The sequence below is a fragment of the Rhinopithecus roxellana genome, chromosome 2 (genome assembly GCF_007565055.1).
Source record: "Rhinopithecus roxellana isolate Shanxi Qingling chromosome 2, ASM756505v1, whole genome shotgun sequence".
Lineage (NCBI taxonomy): Eukaryota > Metazoa > Chordata > Mammalia > Primates > Cercopithecidae > Rhinopithecus > Rhinopithecus roxellana.
The window spans coordinates 98,407,969-98,428,625 of NC_044550.1; the positions used below are offsets into that span (position 1 = coordinate 98,407,969).

Below are 20,657 nucleotides of genomic sequence, written 5' to 3' on the forward strand. Positions count from 1 at the left end.
AGGAAATGAAAACTGTCCCATGAAGAAAAAATAAAGAGAATTTATCACCAGCAAACCTATTCTTAATGAGTGGGTAAAGGAAATTCTCTCAACAGAAAGAAAATGAATACCAAAGAAAGCGTGGGACTTCAGAAAGGAAAGAAGAAAACCAGAAGGGAAAAGAAATAGGGCTAAATAGAATATTCTTCTCATGAGCTTTTTAAATCATATTGGAGAGTTGAAGCACATTATCTAATGTGGTGCTCAATGTATTTGGAGGAAATATTTAAGGAAATTATATTTTAAATGTGTGGAGGGTAAACAAACCTAAATAAAAATAAGGTGATAAAAACTTTAATACCTCAGTATACTGTGATAAGTTACATGTGTATTGCTATGGTTTCCATGTGTCCCCCAAATTTCATGTTTTGAAAACTTAGTTCCCAGATTCATATGTTGATGATATTTGGAAATGAGGCCTTTGGGAGATAATTAGGATCAGGTAAGATTATCTGAGTGAGATCCCTATGGTGGAACTGATGACTATAAGAAGATAAAAATATAATTTGAGAGGCTGAGGAGGGTGGATCACTTGAGGTCAGGGGTTTGAGACCAGCCTCGTCAACATGGCAAAACCCCATCTCTACTAAAGATACAAACATTAGCTGGATGTGGTGTCACAAACCTGTAATCCCAGCTACTCAGGAGGCTGAGGCACAAGAATTGCTTGAATCTGGAGGCGGAGGCTGCAGTAAACAGATCACACCACTGCAATGCAGCCTCCAGATAGAAGAGACCTGAGCCAACATACTCATGCCCTCTCACTGTATGATGCTCTCTGCCACATTGTAAAGCAGCAAGAAGGCCCTCACCAGATGCCAACACCATGGCCTTGGACTTCTCAGCCTCCAAAACCGGAAGCCAAATAAACTTCTGTTCTTTACAGATTATCCATTCTGTAATATTCTGTTATAGCAACAGAAAACAAAGACATGTACATTGCAACACCTAGAGAAACCACTAAGAATACTACATATAGCGATATACTCAAAAACAATATAAGTAAGTCAAGAAGTATGCCTAAAAATGTTCAGGTAATTCACAGGAATACAAGAAAGGAGAAATAGGAGAATAAAAACAGAAGAAACATGAATATTTACGGCATAACCTAAAACTAGAAACAAGTTAAATGTCCTTCAGTGGGTTGAAAGGTGAACAAACTATGGTACATCCACATCACAGAATATTATTCATTAATAAACAGGAAATAAACTATTGATATAAACAGTGGTTTGGATGGTCTTAAGGAAATTATGCTAAGTGAGAAAAGCGTATCTCAAAAGGTTACATATTGTATGATTTGATTCCATTTACATAGGTTTTTGTTGTTGTTGCTGTTTTGTTTTGTTTTGAGACAAAGTCTTGCTCTGTCACCCAGGCTGGAGTGCAGTGGCATGATCTTGGCTCACTGCAACCTCCACCTCCTGGGTTCAAGCGATTCTCTCACCTCAGCCTCCAGAGTAGCTGGGATTACAGGCATGAGCCACCACGCCTGGCTAATTTATTGTATTTTTTGTACAGATGGAGTTTCACCATGTTTGCCAGGCTGATCTCGAACTGCTGACCTCACGTGATCTGCCCACCTTGGCCTCTCCAAGTGCTGGGATTACAGGCATGCACTACCACGCCTGGCCTCCATGTATATAGGTCTTGAAATAACAAAATTACAGAAATAGGGTGCAGCTAGATGATAAAAGAGATATCACCACCGATCCCACAGAAACACAAACTACCATCAGAGAATACTATAAACACCTCTATGCAAATAAACTAGAAAATATAGAAGAAATTGATAAATTCCTGGACACATACACCCTCCCAAGACTAAACCAGGAAGAAGTAGAATCCCTGAATAGACTAATAGCAAGTTCTGAAATTGAGGCAGTAATTAATAGCCTACCAACCCAAAACAGAAAACACTTTAGTTTCTAAGTGTCTTGGTGTTCAGGGTACTTGTAGTGCTTATTTTAAGTAATGAAAATGAGATTCGCCCAAAAATGGTAGAGATTTATAACATGGTACACGAAATGATGGGTTAGTCCCAGAAATCAGAATATTCTTCTATCTCCAGACAAAATGAAAAACAGGTTTTATTCTAAGTCAATATAATCTATTTATAAATAATAGCATACAAAAGATCCTCTTTCAGTAAGACATCTGGGTGGCAGGAGACAGCAGACTTTTTGCTCTGAGGAAAAAAATTTTACGTTTCAGTTTAGGATCTAAAATAGATTCTAGAATTGTGACCTGAGACTAAGGGTAAAGGGGGAAGATTATTATATATAAATTACAATATATATGATGAATAGATTATGCCAGAGGATTGACAGATACAGATATTTAACACAATGAGAACAACGGTAAACAGATCGAACCCACTTTATTTCTTTGTGGTTTTCCAGTCACTTATATACAATTACAATAAAGTAAATCATCCTCTATATTTTTGTTAAATCATCACAAAATGTATGTTTAAAAAGTAATTTAAGTTTACTAGAAAGGACTATCTCAATAGCTGTACAGCTAACTTATGTAATCATATTTATGCTAATTGAAGAGAATATATTTCACCTTCAGGATATTGTATTCATTTTTTCTAGCCTTAATAAGCATTTTATAAATATTGACACTGGGGATAAAAATACTGACAATATTATATTTACTTTGGCTTCACAGAGTAAAAATTGTTATTCAGTCACATACAACATTCCTGCATTTTCTTAGTCAATCCTCAAACTACCTGAGACGTAACAATTATTACTCAGTTATAAAAAGAAACCAAGATTCAGGTATACTAAATAATTTGTGAGTATTCATGATAGAACATGGCAGGTTTGATTGCAACTCTGTTTGATTCCAAAGTGCTTGATCTTTCCACTTTATCATAATGTATTTCTGGCAAGAAGCATGAGAATGAAAAATGTGACGTGAAAAACTACTATGGAATTATTTTTAAGTGGTTTGCATAGACTTTGTTTTTAGACTTTGTTTAGCTTTTCCGAAAAAGTTGTACTCAGCTGTTCAAAGGCTAAGACAACGTTGTCATCTTCATTTTCACATAGCTCACGCAGGGAAACACTGGAAATGGGGAAAAAAAATATAGGATCCATTTTACTGAGATTGAATATTATAAGAAAGGCTTTCCTTGGGTAAGCAGAAGTAAATCCCATCAGATGATGAAATTATGTCAGCAAAATATGAGGAATAATGATAAGAAACATACGTCTCCTAAAAAAACTTGTAACAACATTTAAGAAAAGATAACAAAACAACCCCCATGCAATTCTTCTCCTTGACTAATAGTCAAGAGAGAACCAAGAGAGTCTGAAAAGCCATCAAATTCCGTATAACTCGATCCCTTCTCCCTTCAATAGTGCAGTGCAAATTCCTTTTCTTTCCTCTATGTATCTCTTGTGAAATCATTTTGTTTTGTTTATGCTAGTGTGTCCAGTGTATACTGAAATCCACAGGCAGCTACATCTACGAAAAGGAAAATATTCCTTTCTTTACCTAAATGTGTAAAAAAGATAATGTCCCTCCAAAGATGTCCACATTATATATTCCCCAGAAACCGATGAATAGGTCAGGTTACATGGCAAAGGGGAATGAATTATGGCTGCAGAGTGAAGTAAAGTTGCTAATCAGCTGACCTTGAGATAGGAAAATAATCCTGGATTATCTGGGCCGGTTCAGTGTAATCTCAAAGGTCCCTGTAAGTGGAAGAGTGAGGCAGGAAAGAGTCAGAATGATGCAGTGTGAGAGTCTACGAACCATTGCTGGTTTTGGAGATCAAAGGGAGTCACAAGCCAAGGAATGCTGGCAGCCTCTAAAAGTTGGAAAAGGCAATAAAAGTAGATTGTCCCTTAAGAGCCTTTACAAAGAAATGCAGCCCTACTGACAACTGGATTGAGCCTAAGAAGATAGGTTTTGGACTTCCGACCTCCAGCACTGTCAAATAATAAATCTGTGTCGGTTTAAGCCACTAGATTTGTGGTAATTTGTTGCAGCAGCATTAAGAAACTAATGTACAGATAACAAAAAAGGAAAGAAGAAATCCAAGAATGAACAGTACAGCTGGGCTGATCAAGGGCAGAAAACTATCATGATCTGACATCTTATCAGCCTTTTATTATTTGCACCTACCTGTTTCCACTAGAATTCCAGTTATTTTCTAGTGTTATCACTGACCTACCACAAAAACTGATCTCTTCTGTCTCTACAACACCAAATTTCCTTCTGAGTTAGAGACTTATCATTTGACTACTATCTTTTACTCCTGATTGATATCTCCCAGATATAATGTGATGTGTATAAATTCTAGCTCACTATTTCTCATTCTCATCCCCACGTGTCATGCTTATCCTTGTTTCCTATGCATCCTTAACAAAAATAGGAACTTTGGTCATCTTTACGAACTGCATAAAATTTTTTTACCAATTTCTTGAATTTTACCTCGTAAATATTTTTCTCATCACTCTTCTGCATCATATTTCAATTCCCTTAATTCAGACCTTCACTCATTTTCACCTGAATGACTGTTACAGCCTTTGCACCTACACATTTCTGCCACATATATAATCTACATGCTCATGCCCCTTTCATGCTTATGCACTGTCTACACATTGCTCAAAAAACGAAGCCCAAACTTCTTAATGTTAACATAAAGACCTTTCCTGATGTAGATCCAAATTCCATGTAAAGTCTCTTATAACAACCCAGCATCTTCCCCCATCTCTGTCAAATGCCCATATTCTCCATGTCCGTGTAGTGAGCTTGGAGTCTATCCCTGACCCTCAGGCCCCTTCTCATGTCTGTACTTTGAAAATACTATTTCTTCTTCCCCATAATTTAAGGCTTAGTCAAAAAATTACTTCATTTGAGACTCTTTCTTTGAATGCAAGTAGAGTTATTCATTCCCTTATCTGCCATCATAGCTCTGACCGTGTTTGTAAGGTCTATAAGTCAACTTCTTTCACTACACATGTAAGAATTTTTTTTAAAACATATATATCAATTTAATGATCCTTTGGCCAGGTGCAGTGGTTCTTGCCTGTAATCCTAGCGCTCTGGAAGGCCAAGGTGGGTGGATTGCCTGAGCTCAGGAATTTTGAGACCAGCCTAGGCAGTATGGTGAAACCCCATCTGTACTAAAATTTAAAAAAAAAAAAAAATTAGCCGGGCATGGTAGTGTACACTTGTAGTCCCAGCTACTTAGGAGGCTGAGGCAGGAGAATCGCTTGAACCTGGGAGGTGAGGATGCAGTGAGCTAAGATCGCACCACTCCACTCCAGCCTGGGTGACAGAGCGAGACTCTGTCTCCAAAAAAAAAAAAAAAAAAAAAAATTATGATCCTTTATAGCCCAAATGCTTAGGAAGTGTCTCATACCAATAACGCTTTAATACTTCTTAGATGAATGCACAAATGAGTGATTTCCTTGCTCAGGCTTTTGAGCAGCTTCTAAGTCTGTGGAGTTTCTAGGGCTGCTCTGGAGATTATAACTTGAATAACTATGAGCCACTCAAGGAATACCCTATTCAAGATATTCCAAGTGGACAAAGCAGTTTCCTTCTGCTCCCAAAAGTTTTACTGTCTGTATAAAAAGTCCAAACAGGCCTGATTCTGCTCAGATCCAAGATATAAAAAGAGACTTGATTAGCAAGAACCTAATAATGGAGAGATTTGTGGCAAATTAAACATATAAAAAGTGACAGGACAAAGCCACACCCATAAAGTATTGAGCTGCATGCAGATTGAAGGCTTTAGAAAGATGGACAGTTAGGCTGGGAGCGGTGGCTCACGCCTGTAATCCCAGCACTTTGGGAGGGCAAGGCGGGCGGATCACCTGAGGTCAGGAGTTCTAGACCACCCTGACCAACATGGAGAAACCCCGTCTCCACTAAAAATACAGTATTATCCGGGTGTGGTGACACATGCCTGTAATCCCAGCCACTTGGGAGATTGAGGCAGAAGAATCGCTTGAACCCAGGAGGCAGAGGTTGCGGTGAACCGAGATCACGCCATGGCACTCTAGCCTGGGCAACAAGAGTGAAACTCCGTCTCAAAAAAAAAAAAGAAAAGAAAAAGAAAGATGGACATCCAACTAAGCAACATTAGATGGTCAATGAAACCTAAGAATGGGGTACCCACATAAAGTTTGGTGTTGCTTGGGACCCCACTAGGTTTTGTTACAGATGAAAATAGAAGGCCACCATGAAAGGTCAGAGTCAGAGGGAGCCTGCAGAAAACATCGGAGAAAACATGAAATTCAAAGTATGTAAGTGAATATAAACCAGGAACCAGATAGAACCCTAAGGAGCCCTCTGAAATATCATGTCCTTGACACACATTGCTTGTGGCAATTGAGAATACAAGGATCTAGGACTCAGTGAAGCTTTCAGATATTGCTGCCTGTCAGTGCATGATGCCTGGGGCTGAGACTCTAGTCTGGATGAAACTTCATCTCAACTAGACATCGGAATTAATTCTGTTATAGAAATAACACAACAGGAATACCCTGTATATGTATATGGCATTTGACAGAGATAAGGAGATATTCTGCAGAGCCTTTGGAGAGTTGAAATGCATAGCACAGAAGAAGTTTAATGGCATCTTCATGTACCTGGCTTATAGTTAGAGCTCAACATTTTTAAAATTATAAATAAATAATTAAAAAATCTAAAATCAATATTTAAATATGTAACACACCTGATAGATTTAATGGTGAGTGCAAAATCCTTCAACAAATAATAAGCATCTCCTTCATTCATCCTAAACAAAACAACATTTTGAAAATTAATAACACAAAACATTAAAGAACATCCTATCTTGTATTTAAATGCTGAATTTATCAGTAACAGGTACTTTTGTCTGTCAAGATCTCTTTCCAAGAATTATTTCTGCCACAGACTCCTAGATATTGATTTAATCTATAGCAATGGTGATTATGAATTCAAGAGTTGAAATTTCACCATCATAGATAAGCAATACAAATCGGAGGCTGGCCATCTCAGGAGATAACCAAAATAGGAAAATAAAGCTCAGGAGGGTAAATTGGAGCTAGAGACTCAAAAGGGAAGAAACAGATGTATCAGTTACTAATGTCACAGCTGCTTTATTCACAGTGAGTCACTTTTTTTCAAAACAGTGCTCAACATCTTTGAAGAGTGTCAGATATTTTAATACCTTCATTCTATAAGGATTTCTCCAACATTTTATGTAACAAACAAAATTGGTTTCCTGCTTTGGTGTGACCAAATGCCCCTCCCCACATCTATGTGCTCAGTGCCCAAGTCAATTTCTTCATCCTAGGTAAATCCAAGAGTGTTTACCCCTGGTTACTATTTTTGAAAATGTTTTTCCTGCCACAGAACTAAAACAATTGTCATGCACTCAGTCCTATATCTACTCTTCTCAAATATTGGAGAGCATGCCATTATTTTTCAGTTTTAAAATATCTAATAATGAATAAACAGGAGAGTAATAAATAAAAATATATCTATGAGCATATGCAAATATTTATATTGTTAGAGTACAACATCATGTCATGTGAGCTGGCCTAAGTGCCAAGATTTTGCTGGAAAACCACAAACAAAAATAATACCAAATTTGTTATTCTCTCTTGCCATTAGTCTCTAAAAATAAAATCTAGTATGCTTAGTATGATTTAACCTATATTTGAAACTATAGTGAGGATTCTTTCTTAAAATTCATTAAATTAATTCATTAGAGACGGAGATTGGGGTACAGAGAAACATAGACAGAGAGGACATACCTATTATCCTGGACTAATCCTAGCAAGGAACCATGTTTGTAGAAATCCAGTGCATAGGCATTAAGCGGCATTTTCCTTCCTCGGTTATCAAATTTCTGTGACAACAGCACTGGAGCCTGAGAGCGATTTATACTGATTGTGCCTAGAGTAACCTGAGAAAACACGATTTTTCTTAATGTATTACTTATGTATAAAGAAAGTTGATAATTTCTTATGTGGTGCTTTGTAGTTACATCCTTTAGTCACCATTTTTAAAGCCCATTCTTCGCTGTGAAGGAAGAGGGTGTTACCCACACATTGTGGTAGCATCATCCTAAGCAAGACTGGAGAGTCGCTCAGCTCCATCCCATGAGGATTATTGCATCCACAAAATACCGATGACACTTTCAACCATCCATCCACTGGAAGATAGAAACACTAGGAAAGAAAACCTAACACCATTTCATTCTCCTTATTGGTGAAAGGAATTTACTTGTAAACAGGATATCAATGAGCTAGAGGATTATACATCACAAGAAAAAAAATCAACTGAACAACTCAAACAACTTTGGAACCCAATTACCGGAATAAAAAGAAGGAGGAAGAAGAAGGAGAACAAAAAGAAGGAGAACAAAAAGAAGGAAAGTAAAAAGAAGAAGGCGAATAGTTTCCCATGTCTGCTCATTTTTTGAAAACTACTATACAGAATCAATAGAACTCTAGCATACCATTAGTATGAGTGTAAATTGGCACAGCTACTTTTTTTTTTTGGAACTTACAAATAAATTTTAACAACTAAGCAAATTCATACATAAATATCTATGAATAACAAGAGTTGACTCCATGTACTTATGCAGATCAGTGATGCAAATTATAAATTGTAACAGTATCTAAACAAGACTCTATTATTAAAACTTAATAATTTGCAGGTAACCATTCAAGTGACAGGTATCAACTGCCTTCACCCCTGCTAAGACTTGTTTGGCACAGCTATTTTTTAAATGAGTTGGTAGTAGTTTGAGAAGTTTAATATTTGAATATTCTTATTCCTATATGACTCAGAAAATTATTTTAACCCAGAAAATCAATACCTAAGAGAAACTATTGCACATACACACGAGACATCCATAGCAACACTGTGTGTAATAGCAAAGATGAGAAACAAACACAACTATTTGAAACAGGAGAACAGATTAATGGGCTGTTTGATATTCACACTATAAAATATTATTAAATAGTAAAAATAAAAGACAGTTTGATGTTACAACAGGGATGAACCTTAAGGCATAGCACTGAATGTAAATAAAAGCGACTTTCAGGTGACTGCAGTAACTGTTCCTTCACTTTTCATAAAATTCAAAAGCAAATAAATATAAAAAAGGATTTCGTAATATGTAGTTTTTAAAAAGGAAAGTGAAAAACACCAAGTTTAGAAAGGTTGATGGCCTGGGAGAAGAGGGGAGACAAGAAAATGAAACATAGGAGGAGTACACCGATCCTTAGTACATGGTGTCCATGCTTTAGAACTTATCTATATGCTATAAAATAATGCTTTAGAACTTATCTATATGTTATAGATAAGTTCACTGCTTTAGAACTTATCTATATGCTATAAAAGATATATTTGTATGTATACTTAGCATTATATTACAATGTAAAATTAATTTTGTTAATTAAAATAAACAATAAAAGCAAAACAAGTTTAAGAGGTTATAACTTACTCTAGTAAAGTACATTTGTATAAAGTGAGTTGGGTAAGGTAAATGTGAGGGAATATGGAAAGAAAATGTGAGTTCAAGAGAGAAAGAACTGCAAATTTATAAATCCTTATAAAAAGTTTTCCTGACTTGTTCTTAACTTACTGACTATGGGTATGAAAACACTTTCTTGTTGGTATTCCATTTTATACAATTGAAAGAATGATGCATTGGTTTTAACACATCAACATTTATTTGAAACTAAAAACTGTATCTTCAGAATTTAAATTTAGGATAAAAATATATGTGTTAATTTAAAATGCACAAGATGTATATAGTCTTCAAAATTATTTTAAGTGATACATGACTATGATTTTGGAATAAAATCCAATACATGTATGTATTAGAGTTGAGACACCAATGTCAATCCATAATATCAAATGTAATAAAACATGTTTTCTCAAAGTTTGTATTAAAAGAATTAAATTTCACCAAGTGTCAACATTCATATGAATTAGCCAGGATCTTCCAAATGTGTCTAGTTCTTTGCATTCCATTTTAGGCATCAATGATGCAGACTATAAGTAGTATTTACAGCACTTACAGTAGTACTGAGAAAGCCTGAAGATAGTTTTACATGGTTCTTCCACAACAAACCTGTGTCAGTATCAGTAGAGTCTTCAAAGATGGAAGAAAAGTAGTGGTGTTTGGAAACTCTCTGAGCAGGGTCCTCAGGCCAACTCTGAGAAACTGAAATCATATTGACTTCAAGAGCACCAATTCCTGAATGTATCTGTTGATACACCCAGATTTTTTTTCCTTTTTAATCTGGGAAATTTGAAGTTCCTTCTAAGCCGCCTAGCAATATAAATCCATTGTTTCTTAAACACCTTTTATTAACACACCCCACTCTTCACTTACATGGTTTGGAGTTTCTAGTCGAAGCAAATCATCATCAAAGTTCCCAGACAGACAAACAAATGGTGAAATTGCTACTCTTCCTTCCTTGCAGCTCATCAAATGAGATACGAGTTGAGAGTCTTCACATTCTTTACCTGTGAATTCTGACAATAATACTTAGGGATAGATTAGTGTTTTGAACTCAGGCAAGTTGTCAAACCTCAGATACTTTCTCTAGACCATGTTACAAGGGGAGCCATTCAGCTTCATGTAATGAAGACTGAAATGTTTTGTAAGTTAGATCACATAAGGTGAGCAGCACAGCTTGGCACAGAATACATTCAGTGAAAGTTGGCTATTAATGTTAGTATCACTATTATAAAAATGTGTATTATATTTTAGTTGCCTTAATAAGAAATGAAAGACTAAATTTAAATTGTATACTCTTATCAGAGAATTATTGTTATTACCTTTGTACTTTTTCTTTCTTTCTTTCTTTCTTTTTTTTTTTGATGGAGTCTCACTCTGTCGCCCAGGCTGGAGTGCAGTGTTGCGATCTCGGCTCACTGCAAGCTCCACCTCCCGCGTACAGGCCATTCTCCTGCCTCAGCCTCACGAGTAGCTGGGACTACAGGCACCCGCCACCTCACCCGGCTAATTTTTCTGCATTTTTAGTAGAGATGGGGTTTCATCGTGTTAGTCAGGATGGTCTTGGTCTCCTGACCTCGTGATCCTCCTGCCTTGGCCTCCCAAACCTTTTTACTTTTTCTTACTGAACTCAGACTTGCCTTCAGAATCCTTCCTGAAACCATGCACCACAATTAGTAAGTTTGGAAGTAGTGCATGAGAATAAATATATTTTCCACTTATTTTCTTATAAAACCCAGATCAGACATTCAAACTGGTCTAATTTGTTATTGAGGCATAATATTCACAGACTCCAATCTCACCCCACCTGTGATGGTCACCTTATTGTGTCTATTTTCCCTTAGAAGGCTTCCATCTATTAGCTCATGAAAAAAAGAGCAAATGCTAAGAGTGTTAACCATGTACAAAACCCTATTTTAAGATCTTCATATATGTTAATTTAATCATTTAAAACTCATCAAAACTAGGTAGATAATGCTATTCCTTTTCTCATATATCTATTCAGAAAACTAAGGCATGAGTGTGGAGTCTCTCGCTCAAGAAATTACAGCTAATAAGTAGCCGAGCCAGAGTTTGGACCCAGGAAATATGCTCAGAATCTGTGTTTATGAACACTAAGTGTATTTCCTCTCAAGACAGAGTGACAGAATTAGTCCCTAATTTCTCTTCATCTCATAGATGCCCTTACTCTGTTTTCCAGGCTTGACCCTGAAGCAGCATTTAACAAGATGGTTATAAATGGCCCTACTTAGTTTCAGTCTCTTTTGCCCTTTTAATGTCTAATAAGCACAATATTTTTCTTTAGAAAGGAAAAGGAATCTCCTCACTTGAGGGCAGAATAACCTTTCTGGGGTTCCACTCTTCTTCCAGAATAAACTCTTTTTAGGCAAGATTACTTATTCTTCAAATTGTTCCACTGTGGAGGTAAAATATACTTACTGATTTTTGACAATGGGAGTTGATATTCCTGATTCATATCAGCCAGTTTGGAAACAATTCGTAGAAAACCGGTAAAGTCCTCCATAATTTTCATGTTATACTCATCTAAAGCATCACTGAAATCCTCAGGGAGATCATCAAGGAAGACCTAGAAGCCGAAAAATTTTCAGAGAGATCTATTTACCTTCCTTCAAAACTGAATCGTTGGAAGAAGAAAGGTAAAGAACACTGCAATATAATTCTATAGTTATCTATTAATATTTATTCAATAATGTCAGTTTTATTTTTTCACTGGTGAAGTTCAGGTAACTTCATCTTTTGTTTCTATGTGCAATTATGAAAACAAATACCTTACTCATTACCCTTAAAAATGTATTTTGACATACTGAATCAAAACCACTTTTAAATAGAAGCATGCCCTCAAATAACATTAGACTTGTGAAAATTTCAAAGACTCTAGTGACACATTTGAACAGCAAGCAATGAGACAAAGTACATTTGCATGTCTAGAGTAAATCTCATTTTGTTTTGAGGGTTTTTTAAACCTCACTGGATTCATTTTGCTAATATTTAGTTAATTATTTTTTCACTTATATTCATGAAAGAGAAGTATCTCTAATTTCCCTTTTTATTATGTCCTAGTTAGGTTTTGGTATTAAAGTTAACTTTTGCCCTTAGAAAGAGTAAATATTCCCTCTTTTTGTATTATCCAGAAGAGTGTAGTGGACTGAATGTTTTATATTTTCTCAAACTTTGTATGTTAAAATTTGAACACTTAATGTGATGGGATTAGGACGCAGGGCCTTTGGAGATGATTAGGTCATGAGGGTGGCATCTTCATAACTGGAATTAGTGTCCATAAAAAAAGACCCCAGAGAGCCCCCCTTGCCCCTTCCACCATGTGAGAACACAGCATAAAGACAACCATCATTATGATGGTGGGCAGCCCCCACCAGACACCTTGATTTAGAACTTCCTTTTAATTATTAATTTTTTATTTTTGTGGGTACATAGTAGGTGTGTATATTCATGGATTACATGAGATATTTTAATGCAGGCATGTAATGCATAATAATCACATCAGGGTAAATGGGGTATCCATCATCTCAAGCATTTATCCTTTGTGTTACAAACAATACAATTATATTCTTTTAGTTATTCAGCCATAAAAAAGAATGAGATCCTGTCATTTTCAACAACATGAAAAAAATTGGAGGTCATTATGTTAAGTGAAATCAGCCAGGCACAAAAAGATACACTTCACATATTCTCACTACTTTGTAGGAACTAAAAGTTAAAACAATTGAACTTATGCAGATAGAGTAGAAGGATGGTTATCAGAGGCTGGGAAGGGTAGCTGGGGGACAGAGAAGTGAATGTTTAGTGGGTACCAAAAAAATAGCCAGAAAGACTGATCTCTTCTCAGCCTCTGGAAAGGTGACAAGTAAATTTCTGTTGTTTATTAACCAACCAATCACTGCTACATTACAGTAGCCCAAACAGACTAAAAGAAAATTTGTAAAATGTTGGTGTTATTCTTTTTACAATAAAAATCATGCATATTTAAGGCATACAAACTTGTGTTTTAATATACATATATAGTGATGTTATCCTTACAAAGTTTGGAAGAATTCACCAGTGAAGCCATCGGAGCCTTGGGTTTTGTTGGTGGGAATGTTTTTTTAAAACAATAGATTAAATTTCTTTACTAGGTATCAGTACCAGATTAGTTATATCTTCCTTACTCAGTTTTGGAAAGTTGTACTTCCTAGGAATTTGCCCATTTTACCTAAATAGTCAAATATATTGCCATAAAGTCATTCACAAAATCTTCCTTTGCTCTTTTCAATGTCTAAAATAGAGCCTGTAGTACTGTCCCATTTTCTTTTCTGATATTTGTGCTTTTACTCCCTTAATGAGTTTTGCTAGACAATCAATTTTACCATTCTTTACAAAGAACCAAGTTAGAGGCTTGGTTGATTTCCTGTTCATACAATTGTTGTTAATTTACTTCATATCTGTTCTTGTTTTATTATTTCTTTCCTTCTACTTACTATAGGTTAGATTTTCTTGTTCATTTTGTTATTTTCTTAAGCTAAAGTTTAAATCATTGATTTTTCAGCCTGTATTTTTTTCTAATTTATGATTTTAAGGCTGCAAATTCCCCTCTAAGCACTGAATAAATTTCAACTTATAAGCATTGTTATGTTTTCTTTATTTTTAATTAATGTGAAATATTTTTAAATTTCCATTATATGTCTTTTTTTTATCCTTGGTGTGTATTTATAAATTAATTTTTTAACTTTTCACACAATTGAGGTATTTCTGATTCTTCTGGTTAGTGTTTACCTGACATATATTTTTAATCACCTTACTTTCAAGCTTTCTCAGTTTTTATACCTAAAGTGTGATTTGTATAAACAGCATATATAGTCTGATGTCACTTAATGGCAGTGATATTTTCTAAGAAATGTGGCATTAGGTGATACTGTCATTGTGCAAACATCACAAAGTGTACTTAAACAAATCTAGATCACATTGCCTAGGCTTTATGGTATAGCCTATTGGTCCTAGGCTACAAACCTGTACAGCATGTTACTGAATTGAACACTATAGGCAACTGTAACACAATGGTAAGTATTTTGTGTATCCAAATATATGTGAATGAAGGAAAGGTACAGTAAAAATACAATATTATATTTATGCAACCATCATGTATGCACTCTATCATGGACCAAAATGTCATTATCTGACAGATGACTATAGTTCTCCATATTTTAAGATGTAGCCTGAAAATCTTTGTATTTTACTTAGTGTATTTGGTATGTTTACATTTAATATAACTATTTATATAGCTATTTTCTACCTTGTCATTTGTTTTCTGTCTGAATTTGAACCACTTTTTATATTTTTTTTCTCTTCCCTTCTTGTTTTTACCAGTTTTTCCTTTTGTTAACATGTATGTGCACACTATTTTACTAGTCTTTTAGCTGTTACCCCAGAAATGATAAAAAAAAAAAGCTATAATTTTATGTTTCTTAATACTTCCAAAATTGTAAAACATATAAGTGTATTAACCTTCTGAACTCTTACATTATAATTTTCATAAATTTCAGTTCTACATATTATTTCAAATTTTATTATATGTTACAACTATTTTCTGACACATTGTGTATTCCCTTATATGTAATTACACATAATCTTTTCTATTGTGATTCATTCCTTCCTGCATTTTCATGTTTCCAAATTTTTGATTTTTTCTATTTACCTAAAGTATATATTTCTTTAACTGCAGACTTGATAGCAGTGAATAACCTCAGATTTCATGTCTGAAAACACCTTAATTTTATCTTTATTTTGACGAATATTTCCTGTAAGTGTAGAATTCAGGGATAGGAGTTATTTTATTAAGCACACAAAAAATATTGTTCCATTGTCTGGAGAGAAAAAAAAATGGCAGACAAGAGGCAGAACTAACTTGCAGCTCCCTCTCGGACAGACAGAGCAGCATGTGGAGACTCACACCATGAACTTTTGCTCCAAGAACTGCCACAAGAACACACAAGGAAAGCCAAGAGAATCCACAGACTGCTTGAAAGAAGTAGCTTGCCACTTCAGGCAAGCTGAAAAACTGTGAATGTCCAAAGTGTGAAAGGGGGAACATCCACCCCTTAACATGCATCATCACTGGGGAAACTGAAGGTCCAGATCATGGGAGAATGATCTGGAATTGAGACAAATTTAGAGAGCCAAGTGAAATAGAGGGGTAGAGGAAGCAGTGGGATGAGCACTAGGTGCACTTTTGGTTTCCGGAAAAGTCATTTCTGACTTTGTCTCACAGGGGTCCTTGGGGAGGGCTTTGAGTGGAATTGGGGAAAGACCACATGGAGAAGGAAACTTCCAGCTTAACTTTGTAACAATTTCAATGGAACACAAATTTTCCTTGACAGAACCTGGGGCTGGGGAGTAAACAGGAAGTGCAGATACAAGCACAGAGGCTGCAGCAAGTGGGGAGGTGTGAAACCCAAGTGCTCTGCTTGTTTTCTCAGAGGGGAGGCTTGTAGCCTGGGGCAAGTTTTCAGCCCTGCTCACAGATTGCCTGGAAATAAATTCAGTGCTGTTTAGGGGTGGGGGACAGCACTATGAAAACTGCTGAAAGGAGCTCTAAATATTGAAACAAATCCCTGAAAGACACCAAAATGGAACCTCCTTAAAGCATAAATCTCACAAGACCTATAAAATAATAGTGCAATGGAAAAAGAAAAAAGGTATTCGGGCAACAACTAGCACAATAAATAGAACAGTACCTCACATCTCAAAACTAAAATTGAATGTAAATGGTGTAAATGCTCCACTTAAAAGATTTGGAATAGCAGAATGGATAAGAATTCACCAACCAAGTATCTGCTGTCTTCAAGAGACTCACCTAACACATAAGGACTCACATAAATTTAAGGTAAAGGTGTGGAGAAACATATTCCATGGAAATGGACGCCAAAAGCAAGCAGGAGTAGCTATTTTTATATCAGATAAAACAGATTTAAAGCAAAAGTAGTTTAAAAAGACAGAGGGACACTATATAATGATAAAAGGACTACTCCAACAGGACAATTTCACAATCCTAAATATATATACACCTAATACTGGAGCTCTCAAATTTATAAAAAATTACTAATATACCTAAGAAATGAGAAAGATAGCAACACAATAATAGTGGGGGACTTCAATACCCCATGATGGCAGTAGACAGGTCATAAAGACAGAAAGTCAACAAATAATGGACCTAAACTATACCCTAGGCCAAATGGACTTAACAGATATTTACAGAACATTCTACCCAACAACTGAAGAATATACATTCTATTCATTAGTATATGGAACATTTTCCAAGAAAGACCATATGATAGGCAACAAAGCAAGCCTCAGTAAGTTTACAAAATTATATCAAGTACTTTCTCAGATCACAGTGGAAAAAAAATGGAAATCTACTCCAAAAGAAATCCTCAAAACCATGGAAATACATGGAAATTAAATAACCTGCTCCTGAATGATTATTGGGTCAACAATGAAATCAAGACAGAAATTTAAAAAGTCTTTGAACTTAACAATATTAGTGACACAACTGATTAAAACTTCTGGGACATGGCAAAAGTGGTGCTAAGAGGAAACTTCATAGCATTAAATGCCTACATCAAAAAAGTCTGAAAGAGCAAAAATGGACAATCTAAAGTCACAACTCAAGGAACTAGAGAAATAAGAACAAACCAAATCCAAACCCAGCAGAAGAAAATAAATGGCAAAGATCAGAGCAGAACTCAATGAAATTGAAACAAACAAACAACAAACAATACAAAAAGATAAATGAAAGTAAAAGTTGGTTCTTTGAAAAAATAAACAACATTGATAAATAGACCATTAGTGAGATTAACCAAGAAAAGAAGAGAGATCCAAATAAGTTTCATCCAAAGAAATGAAACAGAAGATATTACAACTAATACCACAGAAATACAAAAAAAAAAAAAAATTATTTGAGGCTGCTATGAACACCTTTACACACAAACTGGAAAACTTAGAGGAGATGGATACATTCCTGGAAATATACAAATCTCCTAGATTAAACCAAAAAGAAATAGAAACTCTGAACGGACCAATAACAAGCAGTGAGATTGAAATGGTATTTTTTTTTAATGTCAACCAAAAAAAAGTCCAAGACCATATGGATTCACAACTGAATTCTATCAGGCATTCAAAGAAGATTTGGTACCAAGTCTACTGACAATATTTCAAAAGATAGAGAAAGAGGGAATCCTCCTTAAATCGTTCTATGAAGCCAATATCACCTTAATATCAAAACCAGGAAACGACATAACAACAACAACAAAAAAGAAAACTACAGACCAATATCTCTGATGAACATAGATGCAAAAACGCTCAACAAAATACTAGCTAACAGAATCCAATGGCATATCAGAAAGATAATCTACCATGATCAAGTGGGTTTCATACCAGGGATGCAGGGATGGTTTATCATATGCAAGTCAATAAATATAATATACTACATAACAGATTTAAAAACAAAAATCACATGATCATCTAAATAGATGCAGAAAAAGCATTTGACAAAATTCAGCATCCTTTATGATTAAAGCCCTCAGCAAAATTGGCATAGAAGGATCATACCTTAAGGTAATAAAAGCCATCTATGACAATCCCACAGTCAACATTATACTTTACAAGGAAAATTGAAAGCTTTCCCCCTGAGAACTGGAATAAGAAAAGGGTGCCCATTTTCACCACTCTTATTCAACATAGTACTAGAAGTCCTAACCAGAGCAATCAGACAAAAGAAATAAATAAAGGACATCCAAATTAGTAAAGAGGAAGTCAAACTGTCACTGTTTCCCAATGATATGACTGAATACCTAGAAAAGTCTACAGACTCATTTAAAAAGCTCCTAGAACTGCTAAACGAATTCAGTAAAGTTTCAGGATACAAAATTAATGTACACAAATCAGTAGCTCTGCCATACACCAACAGCAACCAAGCTGAGAATCAAATCAAGAACTCAGCCCCTTTTAAAATAGCTGCAAAAAATAAAATAAAATACTTAGAAATGCGCTTAACCAGGAGGTGAAAGACCTCTACAAGGAAAACTACAACACACTGCTGAAAGAAATAATAGATATCACAAGCAAATTGAAACACATATTATGCTCATGTACGGGTAGAATCAATACTGTGAAAATGACGATACTGCCAAAAGCAATCTACAAATTCAATACAATTCCCATAAAAATGGCACCATCATTCTTCACAAACTAGAAAAAACAATCCTAAAATTCATATGGAACCCACAAAAAGCTCACACAGCCAAAGCAAAACTAAGCAAAAAGAACAATTCCGGAGGCATCCTATTACCTGACTTCAAACTATACTATACGGTTATAGTCATCAAAACCACAAGGTCCTGGCATAAAAATAGACACATAGACCAATGGAACAGAATAAAGAACAGAAATAAAGGCACATACTTACAGCCAACTGATCTTCGACAAAGCATATGAAAACATAAAATGGGGAAAGGACACCCTATTCAACAAACGGTGCTGGGAGAATTGGCAAGCCACATGTAGCAGAATGAAACTGAATCCTTATCTCTCACCTTATACAAAAGCCAATTCAAGATGGATCAAAGACTTAAATCTAAGACCTGAAAGCATAAAATTCTGGAAGACAACATTGGAAAAACCCTTCTAGACATTGGCTTAGACAAAGGTTTCACGACCAAAAACCCAAAAGAAAATGCAACAAAAACAAAGATAAATACGTGGCACTTAATTAAACTAAAAAGCTTCTACACAGCAAAAGAAATCATCAGTAGAATAAACAGATAGCCCACAGAGTGGGAGAAAATCTTCACAAACGATGCATCCAACAAAGGACTAAATATTCAGAATCTACAAGGAACTCAAACAAATCAGCAACAAAAAAACTAACAATCCCTTCAAAAAGTGAGCTAAGGACATAAATAGACAATTCTCAAAAGAAAATATACAAATGGCCAACAAACATAAAAAAATGCTCAACATCACTAATGATCAGGGAAATGCAAATCAAAACCACAATGCGATGCCACCTTACTCCTGTAAGGATGGCCATAATCAAAAAATCAAAAATAATAGATGTTAGCGTGGATGTAGTGAAAGGGAACACTTTTACACTGCTGGTGGAAATGTAAACTAGTACAACCACCAGGGAAAACAGTATGGAGATTCCTTAACAAACTAAAAGTAGATCTACCATTTGATCCAGCAATCCCACTACTGGGTACCTACCCAGAGGAAAATAAGTCTTTATACAAAAAAGATACTTGCGCACACATGTTTACAGCACTACAATTTGCAATTGCAAAAATATGGAACCAGCCTAAATGCCCATCAGTCGATGAGTGGATAAAGAAAATGTGGTACATATGTATCATGGTATACTACTCAGCCATAAACAGAAATGAAATAATAGCATTCACAGAAACCTGGATGGAGTTGGAGACCATTATTCTAAGTGAAATAACTCAGGAATTGAAAACCAAACATCATATTTTCTCACTCACAAGTGAAAGCTAAGCTATGAGGACACAAAGTCATAAAAATGGTACAACGGACTTTGGAGACTCATAGGAAAGGTTGTGAGGGGTGAGGAATAAAAGACTACACATTGGGTGCAGTGTACACTGCTTAGGTGCACCAAAATCTCAGAAATCACTACTAAAGAACTCATACATGTAACCAAACACCACCTGTTTCCCCAAAACCTATTGAAATTTAAAAAAAATACCAAAAATTTCATATGTGGTCATCTGGAAAAGTATTTTTGATCTAAGAATAAAAATGCAATAGCAGGTCTAATATAATTCTAGTTATGTAACACCAAGAGTTTTTATATGTATATATCTGATGAATGTATGTATTTGCATGTAAAATATCTGAATCACAACAAAATATTGTTCCATTGTCCACTAGCTTCCATTATTTTGATTAAAAAGAGATTTATCATTCTCATTATTACTTCTTAGAAGGAAATGTGTCACTTTATTTCTGTCCTAGGAGATTTATGATTTTGTGCTTTTCAGCAGTTTTAGCTTAATGTTTTTCTACATTTATACTCCCTGAAGTTGACTAGGTT

General features: G+C 35.3%; 1 protein-coding gene across 1 annotated transcript in view; it reads right to left on the reverse strand.

Annotated features, from left to right (window-relative positions):
* Nucleotides 1-2,399: 2,399 nt before the first annotated feature.
* Nucleotides 2,400-20,657, reverse strand: part of DDX60 (DExD/H-box helicase 60) — a 104,067-nt gene continuing 85,809 nt past the window's right edge. Inside the window, 5 exon segments of the mRNA XM_010384440.2 lie at nucleotides 2,400-3,117; nucleotides 6,746-6,808; nucleotides 7,812-7,963; nucleotides 10,409-10,551; nucleotides 11,975-12,122. Of these exon segments, the coding sequence (XP_010382742.1) occupies nucleotides 3,018-3,117; nucleotides 6,746-6,808; nucleotides 7,812-7,963; nucleotides 10,409-10,551; nucleotides 11,975-12,122 (606 nt within the window). The 3' untranslated portion in view covers nucleotides 2,400-3,017.